Source organism: Theropithecus gelada, chromosome X (assembly GCF_003255815.1).
Source record: "Theropithecus gelada isolate Dixy chromosome X, Tgel_1.0, whole genome shotgun sequence".
In the NCBI taxonomy this organism is placed as follows: Eukaryota; Metazoa; Chordata; class Mammalia; order Primates; family Cercopithecidae; genus Theropithecus; species Theropithecus gelada.
In genome coordinates, this window is record NC_037689.1 from 116,605,460 (window position 1) to 116,620,756 (window position 15,297).

Here is a 15,297-nt window from a genome sequence, read left to right on the forward strand (position 1 = left end):
GTCATTGTACCCAGAGGGCACATACCCACAGAAATAAAAATGCCAAGGCCGGGTGCAGTGCTGCATGCCTGCAATCCCAGCACTTTGGGAGGCCGAGGCCAGAGGATCACTTGAGCCCAGGAGTTCAAGAGCAGCCTGGGCAACATAGCAAGACCCCATTTCTACAAAAAAAATTCTAAAACTTTAGAACATTTCTAAAAATTTTTTAGAAAAGAAATAAAAACGCCTCCAAGAATCTGAGATCACTGGACATTCTCAGTCAAGGTGACATCTGAGCCTTTAGGACCTCAGATTTCTTTAACCCTAATCCCATGGACAGCCCTGCAGCTTGGCAAAGGCAGCTCCCTACCTGGAGTTATGGGAAGAGTTATCCGAAGGTTCTCTAGCCCCAAATCTTTCCTTTTACCCCAGCCACGGCACCACCCTCTCTTTCTACCTGGCCTAAAATATCCACCATCAGAATCATTCCCCTTGAATCAGACAACAAAGTCAGAACGTTATTTCCCAGAGCCTGTCTCATTAGTAACCCCAAGGTCTTTATGCACAGCTACTATGTGCTCAGACCTGTTTCAGGCGCTATGTAGGCAATGACAAAATAAAATCGTTAACATTTACTTGACAATGAATATGTGCAAATGCTGTTCGAAGTGCTTTGGATGCATCATCTCATTTAATCCTCAGAGCAATCCTATGAGGTAGGTACTAGTTATCTTCACTTCTCCCCCATTTTGTAGATGAGGAAACAGAAAGGCTAAGTAACTGCCCAGGGCACATGACAACTTCGAATTCTGAAGGTAGGATTTGAATCTAGGCAATTTGACTCCAGAGCCAATAAGTGCTACAGAAAATGACCGATTCCCTGATGACAAAGAGAAAGAATAGACATGAAACAACTGAGAATAGAACTACATTGGGAATCAGAAAGCCTGTGTCCTGAAATCTGCTGTTCCAAAAAGTTGTCTTTGCAGCCCTGCCCGAGTCATAGCCCCTCTTTGGACCTCAGTTCTCACATTTGTAAAATAAGATGAGGCAAAATTATCATGTGTTAGGACAAGGATTCTCAGGGTTAAACTCTAGGGCAAGCTTGTCCAACCCACGGCTCCTGTGCTGCATGAGGCCCAGGATGGCTTTGAATGTGGCCCAACACAAATTCGCCAACTTTCCTAAAACATCATGATATTTTTTTTTTGCGATTTTTTTTTTTTTTAGCTCATCAGCTATAATTAGTGTATTTTATGTGTGGCCCAAGACAATTATTCTTCCAATGTGGCCCAGGGAAGCCAAAATATTGGCCGCCCCTGCTCTAGGGCACTGGCTACATATAGGAGGAGTCTGTAGGCCCCAAGAGTTGTGGAACAAAAAGCTGGAGTGTACTTTACTTACATGTGTGGTACAGAGGGCTAGATGCCAGAAATGAGGCAGAGGGGTAAGATCAAGCCAGAAAAGGGTGTCCATAACACATGGCAAAGCTGAGAATGGCAAGGAACAGCAAAGCAAGGCTAGTATGCTGAGATTTAGATGTAAATGAGGTCAAAGAACAAGAGAAGGTGAGACTGAAGGGGAACAACATAGGAGGCCGTCAAGCTACAGAAGTGACCAGAAGGTGCCTGTACGGGTGGCTCCATCTACAGCAGAAAGGACTAAAAGGGACCTCTCAATGCAGGCTGAAGTCACCATGAAAGGCTCAATAGAGAAGGCAGAAGTTTTTGTTGTTGTTGTTGTTGGGTTTTGTTTTTGTTTTTGTTTTTGTTTTTGAGACGGTGTCTCGCTCTGTCACCCAGGCTGGAGTGCAATGGTGCAATCTCGGCTCACTGCAACCTCTGCCTCCCAGGTTCAAGCAATTCTCATGCCTCAGCTTCCTGAGTAGCTGGGATTACAGACATGTGCCACCACACTTGGCTAATTTTTGTATTTTTAGTAGAGACGGGGTTTCACCATGTTGGCCAGGCTGGTCTCAAACTCCTGACCTCAGGTGATCTGCCCGCCTTGGCCTCCAAAAGTGCTGGGATTACAGGCATGAGCCACCGCACCCGGCCAAGAAGGCAGAACTTGAGATGCTCCAGGTGCTAGGCAGAAAAGTTTGCTGACAGCTTGAGCACTGAGGCACTGAGAGACAGCACAGATGAGTTACGGATGAGGACAGAGAGAGCAGGTGACATCCACAAACCCTAGTGACCAGGAAGGAGTGAATAATGTGCCCAAGCTCTTCCTCCTACAGTATGCTACCTGGAAGGAAAAGAAAAGTGGCAGTGAACGCCAGGAGAGCAGAAATCTGTTGGGCTTCTCTAAACTTCAGGCACAAGAATCCCTAGTCAGAATGACCTAGGAAAAAGAAAAAGCCACACTGGGGATAGCATCTGTCTTCACAGTGACCGGGAGAAGCTCCTAAATGGGGGTGGCAGGTGGTTGGCCCCTGACCCAGCTGGACACTGCCCACTTGTCCACTTGAGCATGAGAGAAAAGTATACACCAGCATGTGAGGAATAAATGAGATGCATAGAAAGTAGCACAAAGAAAGTGCTCAATAAATAGTGGGATTTTCAAAACTCCCATGACAGATAAAGGCAAACTGTGAGTATAAGGTTCAAGGAGGAAGGCTGTAAGTCAAGAGCATGTGTAACAATCACTGATTCCTTGGCACTCACTCGCAGGGATGCTGCTTCTTCAGTTGGAGTGGGGCCCAGGAACCTGCAAGTCCAGAACCTTCCAAGTGACTCCTGGGAGGTGAGGGCTCCAAATACCTCGCTTTAAGGAAACTCTGCTGTAAATCACCTTGGGTACAGGGCATGGCTGAAACAGAAAACCTGAATTGGGAAGCCATAAGAAATGGATGGCAGCTAGAGTGTGGATTAATAGACATTGGAACCTCAGGAAAGTGGGAAGGTGGGAGGGGAGTGGATGGTGAGAAATTACCTATTGGGTACAGTGTATACTACTAGGGTGTTGGGTGCACTAGTAGTGTATCCACACTGTATCACTCATATAAAGCTCTTGGCAAGAAGCATAACACATAGTAAGCACTCGATACATGTTCACTGTTACTGGTATTACTCTCCCTTCTGCACAAGAAGGCTGTCCTCCCCACGGTGTTAATGACCTGTGTTCCCTGCTCTTCAACAGTTTCCCTAAAGTAGGGGATGAGACATTCTGCAGTTACCCGCAATATGTCCATGTAATGCAACTGCACTTGTACCTCCTACATCTACATCTTGAATAATAAATAATAAAAAGAAATGGATGGTAAGGCAAGCGTGGTGAAGAAAAAGCAATTTGAATGATATCTAGAGAAAATCGTGACCACAGATGGAGATATTTTTCTTCTAATAAACACTTCTAAGGTGTGAGCCTCCAATGAGGCCTCCAGCAATTTTTGGACAGTTCAAACCCCAGCTCTGCGATTAACTAGCTGTGAGGCCTGGGGCACATGGAGTCCTTTCTTGGAGCCTCCGTTTACTTCCCTAAGGACTAAGTGGTTGAACTAGACTTGAAGTCTAGGGTTATTTTTAGCCCAAGCATTCTTGGATTCCATTATTTCCTGAGATGATCTTTCAAAGTTCCCAGTTCATCCTAGAGTAGCCAGATTTTGCAGAGGCTAACTATAAGCCCTCCCTGAGTTGGCCAATGGTGGCCCAGCCTTCACAGCAAGCCTTTTAGAAGCCTTTCAATATTGCAGAACACTGTCTTACTTTCAGATTGTTTAGAAACCTAAGCTATATTTCTCATTAAAAAATGCACAGGCTGGGTGTGGTGGCTCACACCTGTAATCCCAGCACCTTGGGAGGCCGAGGCGGGTGGATTAACTGAGGTCAGGAGTTTGAGATCAGCCTGGCCAACATGGTAAAACCCCATCTCTACTAAAAATACGAAAATTAGCGGGCGTGGTGGCATGCACCAGTAATCCCAGCTATTCAGGAGGCTGAGGCAGGAGAATTGCTTGAACCTGGGAGGCAGAGATTGCAGTGAACTGAGATTGTGCCACTGCACTCCAGCCTGGGCAACAGAGCAAGACTCTTTCCAAAAAAAAAAAAAAAAGCACAGGTTGCAGATTTAACTAAAACTTCCCCACTCATTATTTCCTCCACTTCTAAAGAGAACTACCTCATCCCAAAGAGTTTCCTCCTTCCTCTAACTCTGAAGAAGCAAACATAAGCCATTTCTGTATAAAATAAGTCTCAGGATCATTGATGTTTGGCTTCTGGAGCCACAAGGACAAAAGGAACAAACATTCTTCACAATTTTAAGTTCTTTTGAAGAACTTAAAATTATGTCCTTCAAAAATAGGGCATGGCTGGGCATGGTGGCACATTCCTGTAGTCCCAGCTACTGGAGAGGCTAAGGCAAAAGGATTGCTTGAGCCCAGGAGTTCGAGGCCAGCTTGGGCAACACAGCAAGACCCCATTAAAAAAAAAAAGGTTTTGGAGGTTTAGTGAGGATTTTCCCCCTTCTCTTTCCCTTAACAGGTTTCTGGATACCCCTCCAACTATCATAAATGAACAGTGAACTAAAGCAGAAACCTCTGTTCACATGCTTGATGGCAAACTCTAGAGAGGAAACTTTCCGTGCCTGATCTACTGGGTTCTGTTGCAAATCTGAGAAGGCAGATGCGCCTGTGCTCCCAGGACCCTTTCCTTTCTCCCATTAGCTCAGAAGACTCTCCCTTTGACTTACTTTCCTCTCCATTTTCCCAGGACAGTTGGGCTTATGGAAAGGGAAGATCTAAATGCAGCAAGGAAGAAGTATCACGATCCTTAGTTCATAGGATGGGCTAGTTAGTCCTTAGCTCATGAAGTTCACAGGCCAGGAAATAAGAAATAAAGACCTCGTTAATGTAAAAATGCAACATGACTTTATCAACTTTCTGTAGCAATATTTTTCTGAAATACACTGCCTCCTGTGCTGTTGCTCTTTTCTTACTCATATCTGGACTTTCCCAGGTCCATATCTCTTCTTTTCTTGTTCTCTTGTTTCTATTTCTCATTTTGAACATCTCCCTTATATGTTATAGTAGATAACTGAATTATATTGTTCTAAGTTTTTGTGTTTGTAGCAAGAAATATGGTTCAAAATGTTCAAATTAGATAGGTAAAGTATTTTTTTTCTACTTTTAAAAGTTCAAGCAAGTTGATTTAACAATATGGGGCCCTTTGTTAATTTTTTCTCCTGGGGCCTTGGCCTCATTAGATGAAACTCTCCCTCTTCCTATGAGGCTGGGAAATTTTTGAGGACCAGAACCTCAGACTAATGCAGATCTTGACAAGCTGTGTGGCCTAAGGTAAGTCATATAATCCCTTCATGCCTCAGTTGCCTGATTTACAGAATGAACATGATAATAGAAGGGTCTGGGGACAGAATTTAGGAGAGGAAGGGAATAGGTAGAATGAAAGAAGTATGAACATCATAATAAGTCTTTGTGTAGTGCTCTTGACTCTGATCCAGTAGTTTCTAAGCAGATGTGCTTTTGTCACAGAAAGAGAAATCTGGCACTTTGACCTTCTGAGAAGGAAGCATAACATAATTGTGAAAGGCTTAGGCTATGAAGCTGGACAAATCTAGGTTTGAATCCTAGTTCTTGTCAATTACTAGGTGTGTGATCTTGGGCAAGACACTGAACTGCTCAAAACCTAAATTTCCTTAGCTGATAAGTGGGGCTAAGTGTAGTACTTTCATCATAGGCTAACTGTGAAGATTCATTCATTTAATAATTGTTCATTGAGCTCCTGGTATGTGCTAAGAAGAGCCCAGAGCAGTGCTCAATAAAGAGAAGGGCCCTGCTCTCACAGACAACGTGGTGAACTAACTCACTGCATTAGTCCATTTTGCATTGCTATAAGGGAATATCTGAGGCTGGGTAATTTATAAAGAAAAGACTTTGATTTGGCTCATCGTTCTGCAACCTATATAAGACTGCCAGCATCTGCTTCTGGTGAAGGCCTCAGGAAGCTTCTAATCATGGCAGAAGTGGAGCTGGTTTGTGAAGATTACATGGTGAAAGAAAGGAAGGAGGTGGGCACAGTGCCTCATGCCTGTAATCCCAGCACCTTGGGAGGCCGAGGTGGGTGAATCACCTGAGGTCAGGAGTTCAAGACCAGCCTGGCCAACATGATGAAACCCCATCTCTACTAAAAATACAAAATTAGCTGGGCATGGTGGCGCATGCCTGTAATCCCAGCTACAGGAGGCTGAGGCAGGAGAATCACTTGAACCCAGGAGGCGGAGGTTGCAGTGAGCTGAGATCATGCCACTGCACTCCAACCTGGGCAGCAAAGTGAGACTCCATCTCAAAAAAAAAAAAAAAAAAAAAAAAAAGGAATAAAGAAAAGAAAGAGAAAAGAGAGGGGAGGAGGTTCCAGGCTCTTTTCAACAATCAGATCTCATGTGAAGTAATAGAGTGAGAACTCACTCATTACCACTGGTAGAGCACCAAGCCATTCATGCGGGATCCATTCCCATGACCCACACACCTCCCACTAGGCTTCACCTCCAACATTGGGGATCAGGTTTCGACATGGGACTTGGAGGGTACAAGTATCTAAACTATATCACTCATATAAAGCTCTTGGCATGAGGCATAAAACACAGTAAGCACTCAAGACATGTTCACTATTATTGGTATTACTCTCTCTTCTCCACCAGAAGGCTTTCCTCTCCATGGTGTTAATGACCTATGTTCCCTGCTCTTCATCAGTTTCCCGAAAATAGGGGATGAGACTTCTGCAGTTACCCATACTCTCTCCATCAGCCTCCCAGTAACCAGCAGGTTTGTCCAATGGTTACCTGTATTGGGGGTTGGGGCCCATGGGTGTGTGAGGGCAAAGCCAACTGGATCCAACCTGTGCCCTTGGCCCATTAGCCACCATTGGATCAATAGGCCACAGATATGGCTTGAGTTTCAATCCCAGACTCCTGGGAAACTGATTGTCCCCAGAAAGCCTCTCTCTGGGTTCACAGAATGGAGTGACTTCTTTGGGTCAAGTATCAAGCCCAGGTGAGGCCGCTCAGGCTCCTCATTAACTGTATTTGTGACCACCCAGGCCCTGTGCTTTTAACCTTTCACCCGAGTCTGTTCTTAAACAGTTCAGACTGCTTTTTTGGACACTGCAGTGGCACAGCAAGGAAAATCCTTCCCCTTTCCTCTTCTCCAGAAAGGACTAAATGGCTTTCCTATACCAACAGCAGAAACTTTCATTTCCTTTGGCTATCCCAAAGGAACAGAAATGGGATCATGACTAGCTAATTGGTTAATGGTCGCTCTTTGTTTGTCAACATAAGGTGACAAGGGAACTCATATTTACTGAGGGCAACCTACTTGTGCCCGCCAGTTACCTGATTTAATCTTTGTGACAACACTGTGAGGTAGGAATCATCTCCATTTTACAGATGAGAAAATTAAGGCTCAGAAAGGTTAAGGCATTCACCTATGGCCACATGGCTAGTAAGTAGCATTGTGAGGATTCAAACCCATATTGGACTCCAAAGCCCCATGCACTTTCTACTATATGGTACCAAAATATTTTCCACATGTGTACATATATATCTGTCAGTCCAGACACTCTGCCTAAGAGGCTGAACCCTTGGGCAGTATGGCCTTTGATGGCACACTATACTTTCCCCTTGTATACTTTCTTCTTTCCCCTTGAACCAGATGCCTTGCTCCTTCATTAGGAGCCTGGGAGACAGGTTTGTCCATATAGTGCTCTGGCTTCCCAGCCCCAAATGCCAAGCTTCAATGCATCCTTAAAATGGTGCCTGGGCTGTCCTGCCATACCCTGGTCAGGTGACCAACAGAGCAGGGCCTAATATCGTGAGGAACTCCCGGTTTCCTGCTGCTCTCCGGTACAACCTTCCCAATTCAGACACTTACATTCCAAATTTAAGACAGTTTTACCAAGGCAGGAATTTTGTACTGAATCTGGATGAAAGCACAGCTGCAATGTGCAAACTTATGGCACAAACCTTATACTTCCAGAGGGCTTTGTACTCTTCAGAGCACATCCCAACAATGCTGTAGCATAGACAGCTAGGAGAGAAGCATTTTATTATTCCCACTTTGCAGATGCGGCCAAAGAGGCATGGGAACATGCCTAGAGGAATCCTGTGAGGGCAGAGAGTTGGAGCTCTGCCTCTGAAGTGACCTTTAAATAATGTTGCAGGGGAGGTCTTGTTTTTAAGCCCTGCACAAGACTCACTTACATGATGACAATTACTATACTTATCACAAATCTCTAGCAATAATTGCTAACATCTCTCAAATTCTTACTGTGCTGGATACTGCTATATGTTTTATTTCTCAGGCATAATTGAATTTGATACTCACCATCCTGAAAAGTAGGTACCATTGTTACTTCTTGTTTTGCAGATGAGAAAACCGAGGCTCAGAAGGCCTAGATGACATACTCAAGACCATAAAGCTAGAAAGTGGTAGACTGTGGACATGAACCCAGGACTATGCTCCACTAGATCATAATGCCTCTAACACTGAATCCAATATGAAAGCCACTAGCCACATGTGGTTGTTTAATTTTAAATTACTTGAAATAAAATAAAATTAAATACTCAGTTTTTCAGTTATGCTAACCACCCTGCAAGGGTTCAGTAGCCACACGTGGCCAGTGACTATCTTATTGGACAGCAGAGATAGAGGTCATTTCCATTATCACAGAAACTTCGAGTGGACAGTGCTGGTCTAAATGCTCTTAAGGTGGGTCCTCCTCAGACTTCTACTTTGGGAAACTGTTATTAGTTTAAGGTAGAATCTCATAATCTAGGGATGATTGACATTTGGGGCTGCAAAATTCTTTGGTGGGAGGTAGGGGATGGCTCTTCCTGCTCATCCTTGGATGTTTAGCAGCATCCCTGGGTCTCTAACCACTAGATGTCAGTAGCATACCTTGGCCCCAAAAATGTCTCCAGACATTGCCAAATGTCCCCTGGGGAGCAAAATTATCCCCCACATGCCCCTGTCACCCTCCAGTTGAGGGTAAGTACTATACATGCATTTGAAGTAATAGCATACAACAGGGGCCCGCAACCCCCAAGCCACAGACCACTACTGGTCTGTAGCCTGTTAGGAACTGGGCCACACAGCAGGAGGTGAGTGGCAGGTGAGGTGAGCTCATCCAGCTGGTAGGAGAACAAGTACCTACCTTGACCCTGAGGTACTGGGTCAAGGTAAGTACTATATATGTATTTACTATATATGTATTTGAAGTAATCAAATGGCAAGCCTTCACTAACTTAACTTGATCTTCTGAAAGCAATCCAATTCACTAAAACTAATTTCTTCTAGTGAATTATAAAGTTTATAGCAATTTGAATTGAATGGGCGGTTTTGATAGCTATTGAAGATTTCATGAAAGAGTAAAGCAGTAGAAGGAGAGTAAAGATGCCAAGAAAGGATTACTATAATACATTGTAGGATTCATTCCTCAAATTTGCTATCCATTGACCATAACTATGAAACTGTGAAGGAAGGATAAGAAGCAGATTGGTTTAAAAAGCTAAAAGAATGCTAAAATAGAAAATCAATTAGGAAATGACAGGGTCAATCACATCGCATTTTACATTTTGGTTACTAATTTCCAGAAATAACACACAACAAAAAATTGTGCTATATGAGAAACTGAGGAAAGAATTCTAAAAATGCTAAAGTTGATACAACTGAAAATGCACTTTCAAAGGATTCAAAAGAAGCTAGTGCACAAAAAATAAGTATATGAGGTGATGGATATGTTAGTTGCCTTGATTTAATCATTCCACAATGTATACATATATCAAAACATCAGGTTGTACACCATAAATATACACAAATATTCCATTGTCAATCAAGAAAATACATAAATTTTTTAAAAGAAACAAATGTAAGCATTCCCATATAATATGCTGAAATTTTGGCTCCTGATGAAATAATATACTTTTCCGCATTTTTCATATGTTTCCAAGGAAACCAAACCTCCCTATAACAAATGGAACATCCCTTAGAATGCTGCTAAAGACCAAATGAAACCTGTTGACTACATGTTTAGAGAAATCTCCAAAAGCTTTTAAAATCATTTTCTTCTAAATGAATTTTTGCAAAGACTTAAATACTTTATGTTCTAAATAACTGAAAGAAAAAACTTTAGGTAAACTGGTAAATATGGCAAATAATATATTCAAGAAATTACCCAAGAGCCAGTTTCCCCCTAATTCCCTACAGAGGGTGAGGCCAGGGGCCTGGGACAGTACCTCCTCCCTCCGACCCCTACACTGGTACCTGCCACTCCAATGGCACCTATCAATCCTCCTATTGCTCTCATGAATGAAAAATGCAACTGAGTGAATGCAAGCTAGCAAAATGCGACGCCCAGACTGAGCCCCTTGCCAGGGGAGTTAACAATCTTTCTTCTAAAACTAGGGGGAAAAAAAAAACAGGAAAGAAGGGAGGGAGAGAAGGAAGTGAAGTGCCACAGTGATCTCTAATGACCACATTAAACACTCCTAATTATAGTGAGGAGTGGAAGTTGGGTCTGATCTGGCAGGCTAAGCTGCAGCTACACATTTTTGGTGCTTTCGAAGGGCCTAAATTTGCCTTCCCCAACTGGAATGTCACATAGAGTCAAATTTCATGTTCATCATTGTTCTCTCCATGCAGCTAGGTATGCCACAAGGTCTCGGGTTCTGGAGAACTGGTTACAGATGCTATGGGGAGATGGGCCCAGGTCAGTAGAGGGCACTTCAGGGTTGGCTGTCTTCTAGCATCTGAATTCCAGGGGGCTACTCAGGGCCAAAAGAGAATGCATGGATCCCCAGAATACCAGCAACTGGACCGCATTACAAGTCAATATTTATGGCTTCTAATCGCAAATTGCAACCCACACTGCTTCCAGGGGCATCAGGGAAGTTTTGCAGCCAAGGGGAGCAGACTGACACATAATTTACAATAGTAATTCCCTGGTCAGGTGTCAAGTACCTGTTGCAGAAGCTCTCAGCCTCGCTTTCCTGAATCCTGTTCTTGGAGTAGGAGAAGCTGACTACCATGATGTGAGGGGCTCACTATCCTGGCTAGATCCCCAAGATTACCAGCAATCACTGGAGTGACACAAAAGCATCCAGGTCCTGTTGAAATACACATTATCAGGAGTTAATCATTAATGTCTACTAACCTGTCATCACAGGTCAGTTGGCTAAGAGCTAGCCCCTGGGCCACAAGATGGCAATGTGTTGGCCAAGAGGAAATCCACGGCCTAGAAGGCGAAAGGCCTGGAGAAGACAGGCTTGGAGAGAAGGGCAAAGTTCAGGCCCAGAACACGTGGAGTGGAAGGCGTACTGAAATCGGAAATGGGTTGTAACAGGAGAGACTGGGGTTGCCAAAAACAAAGTTGCCCTGGGCTAGGCACAGTGGTTCATGCCTGTAATCCCAGGCTGAGGTGAGAGGATCACTTGAGCCCAGGAGTTTGAGACCAGTCTGGGCAACATAGCAAGACCCTGTCTCTATAAAAAGATTTTTTAAAAATTAACCAGACATGGTGGTAGACACCTGTAGTCCCATCTACTTGGGAGGCTGAGGCAGGAGTTTCACTTGAGCCCAGGAGTTCAAGGCTGCAGGGAGCTATGATTGTTCCACTGCACTCCAGCCTGGGTGACAGAGTAAGAGACTCTGTTCAAAAACCATAACAAAAAGTTGCCTGAGCTCACCATTTTGCCTTAGGCTGAATTGACCTCTGCAGCAGTCCCAGAGAGAGAGGCCACAGTATCCCACAATGTATGATTTTGGTCTACTACTCAGATGACGATCTTTCATCTATCTGAGCTAGACAGCTCTATGCTGGGAGTCAGGGTACTCAGGAGTCTAATCTTGGTATTGTCACTGACTGTATGACCCAAAGAGAATACCTTAAAACCTCTGGGGCCCACTTTGTTTACCCTTAAAGTGAAGACATTGTCACCCATCCCACCATTACAGGGTCTTGTCGGATTTAAAAAGTTATTTTGCTTTGCCTTCATCTCCTTTTATACTTGGGCAATATGGTGTCACATAATTCAAGTCTACTGCTCTTTTCTCCCTTCTTCCAATAAGCATATTCACCACTCTTGATAATTCTCCTGTAACCTGCTGTCCTTCCATCTCTATGAAAATAGTAACAGAACTTAATAACTACTTATCTTGAGCAAGATCTATATCTACAGTAACTGGTTAGGAATTTAAAAACCCAAACTGGGTTTTTAAACTACAGACTCATTTGATTAGAGCAAAGTGCCACTGAGGCTCTTGCCATGGAGTCAAGACCCACAAGAATATGGATGGCTGCTCTGAACATACCCATTCCACCACTGGCCAGACATTTCAAACATCTCCACTATGATAAATGTATATATTTATATATAAAATCTAGACTGCGATTGTATGCGGGAGAGGAGACTGTGAACCAATCCTGTGTTTTGCCCAAATTTGAATTTCAAGGCCTATTGGGCTTCGTTGAGAAAGTGCAACCCTGCTGATTTGGCCAAGTTGTGATCCTAGGAAACCTCCCTGTGTTGCGGGGAGGTGGGAGTGTTAGGGGGATGGAGAGTGTGAGAGTGCCCAAGGTTTACAGGGGGAGCAGTGAATGTTTGAGCCAGCACCATTTCCCTCCCAGTCTTCCTCTCCCACAACACGTGGAGCCTAGGAAAAAGCTCAAAGAAGAGGACCCGAGAGTTCCTCCATGTGCTCGCTTCCAAGTGCTCCTACTCTCCTTTACATTCTCTCCTACTGAGCTTATGTCCCCACCCTCCACCTCTTGCAAACTGTTGTTTACTGGCCTGGTCACCCCCTAAGAAGGCAAGCTCCTTAAGTGCATCTTGGTTCAGTTAACAAGATTCCTTCAACAAATACTTGTGCCAGGCACTGTGCTTGCTTGGCTCCGGGAGGGGAAAGGAAAAGTTTCTCCCAGAGGGCTCGGCACAAAGCTAGCTACAGTGTAGGTACACACTGTTTTTAAATGTATACCAAGTTTCTTTTCCCTTTTAGGTCCTGTGAAACACTCTATGCCACTTATTTGTAAAGGCCCTGGCTCCTTAATCTCAAATGCCCTCTTATCATTTCTCCTGTACCTTCAGCCCAGATTCAATAAACATGAGCTCGGACTGAGACTTCTTCACCTGAGGCCATAAGAGCAAGCCATTTTGTCCACTGATTTTCCTCTTCCAACCTAAAGACCTCAGGTTGCTCCAAATTCCCTCCACAGAAAGTAGACGTTAGGGTGAAGGGGCCCCAAGAAAGGCCCCTTGCTCGTTTGCAAGTAGGAAAATCTAACATAAGCTAGCACTGAGCCCCAGGGAGAAAGGGCTTGGAAGCTCACCTGGGAGTAAAATGCTTGCTGTTATCATCTCCCTTGGCCCTCCCAAAGCACTCACTGACAATGTCTCTGTCATCTGGTGCTACCATGAATTACACAGAGAAAGCCTTGTAACATCCACAGCATCCATTCAAGGCCATAGATTGAGGGCACAACAGTGAGATGATAGCCCTGGAGACAGGGTTTTACAATAGTTGCCAAGGACACTTTTTTATGGGGATCAGCAGCATTTCAAGAGTCCAGGCCCACTCACCAGCAGAAAAATGGGAGCATGTTATGGTACTGATCTTGGGGAAGAAGCGGAAATGGGCAGCCAATCTACCCACACGTCCATACCTGAACCACTTCACTTTAGCATTCCAGGTGGAGTACCATTAGAAATCACATGGAATTCTACTTTGGGCCTGCAGGCTGGAGGCTGCCAGTTCTTGTTCATGCAGCGTGTTTCCATGTAGGGAGAGAATTGCAGGGCCAGATGAACCCATGCAACTCCCAATGACTGGAGACTTGCAATGAGTGAAATGGGTTTCTGGCTGTGATTCCAAGTTGGAATAGTTAAGGGAAAAGAAGAGTGTTCACTCCATGATTGAAAATTGGCAATAATCATGTACAATCACATACCCACTAATTAACCATATGACTAAATCCATTTTGGTTAATATCTTCTTCCTTTTGGAATTGCTTGCAATATGTAAACATATGCACACACAACATCCAAAAACAACACTGTGGACACATAATAAGAATATACATCTTGGAGATAATACCCCATCAAGTAACTGGGAGACTGCATATTGTACAGCTTGGAACAAATTTAGAAAATTAAGACAACTCAGAAAATTTAAGGTAATTTCTCTCTACTCATCCGTGTTTCCCTCTCTCTTTCCACCTCTCTCTTTGCCTTCCTCTCTTCTCTCTTCCACTTCTTGGCCCCAGTCCCCCATCTCCCTTATCTCCCTACAAGATCATTTATTGTCAGTCATTCTAGCTGCTTGCTGGCTGCTTACTAGTGCCAAAACATCATGTTCCGATGTAATTGAGCCACATTATTTGACAGAATTATTGCCGTCAGTTACTTGAATGGTGTTACTAATCAATGAAATGAGCCTTGTAAAATCCAGGTTTGTGGGGTGCTTTACTTTGAGATGATGTTGGCTAGGTTTCTTGACACATAGAGAATCTATAGCTTTGTCCAGTCTCTCTCCCTGGTCTGTCTGTTATATAAACATCACCCTTGTGCAGATCTCCCTTCTCATACTTGAGCCATTTCTTACAAACCCTGGCAAAGCCAAGGCTGTAGGAGTGCCACAAAGTATCCCTGCACCAAGAAGTAGGGAATCGCGGTGTAAAGGACAGGAAACCCCGGAAATAACTAGGTATTTCCAGGTCAGTCACTGCAGCTGGGCCAAGTTCCCCTTTGGTGCTTCCCTCCGTCTTGCCTTTGCAAGTCAACCAACCACAACTGCAACAGCCTTGGGAATACGTTCGACTTCCCGTCCTGGCCCCTGGGTCCCTGGGGCCCAGGTGAGCAAGGTAGGGGTGCCGGGCAGGAAGGAGAGGAAGCGTGAAACGCAGAGAAGCCTCAAGGCGTCCAGCCGGCCCTCATTTCCCCACGTAGAGTTGACCTGTCTCTGTGTCCCCCGACCTGCCGAGTCCCGGAAGCTGGGTGGAGGGCTCTCCCGCTGCTGAGCTTTCCCACGCACACGCACACCTGCGCGAGCTCTCCCAGGAGGACACCGCCCCCAACCGGCGGGCTGCACAGGGGAATGATGTTGCAAGTTCGAGCCCAGAGGTGTCTCGCTGCCCGCCACCCACCCCCGGGTCATTCCTCGCCGCCCGTCTTTGCGGCGAGCGCACCACTTGGGCGGGTAGGAGCCCCTGCAAGGCCGGCTGGCGTTCTGCCACCCTCCACTCCGTGGTGTCTAGGGGGAGTAGGTCGGCTGCGCCCGCCACTTACTCTGAAATCTTGAGGCAAGCATGAAAG

At 44.8% G+C, this 15,297-nt stretch overlaps 1 protein-coding gene across 1 annotated transcript in view; it reads right to left on the reverse strand.

Moving 5' to 3' along the window:
* KIAA1210 (KIAA1210 ortholog) overlaps nt 1-14,919 on the reverse strand; it is a 77,111-nt gene extending 62,192 nt beyond the window's left edge. Inside the window, 3 exon segments of the mRNA XM_025373170.1 lie at nt 10,974-11,096; nt 14,632-14,870; nt 14,872-14,919. Of these exon segments, the coding sequence (XP_025228955.1) occupies nt 10,974-11,096; nt 14,632-14,870; nt 14,872-14,919 (410 nt within the window).
* Nucleotides 14,920-15,297: the final 378 nt, after the last annotated feature.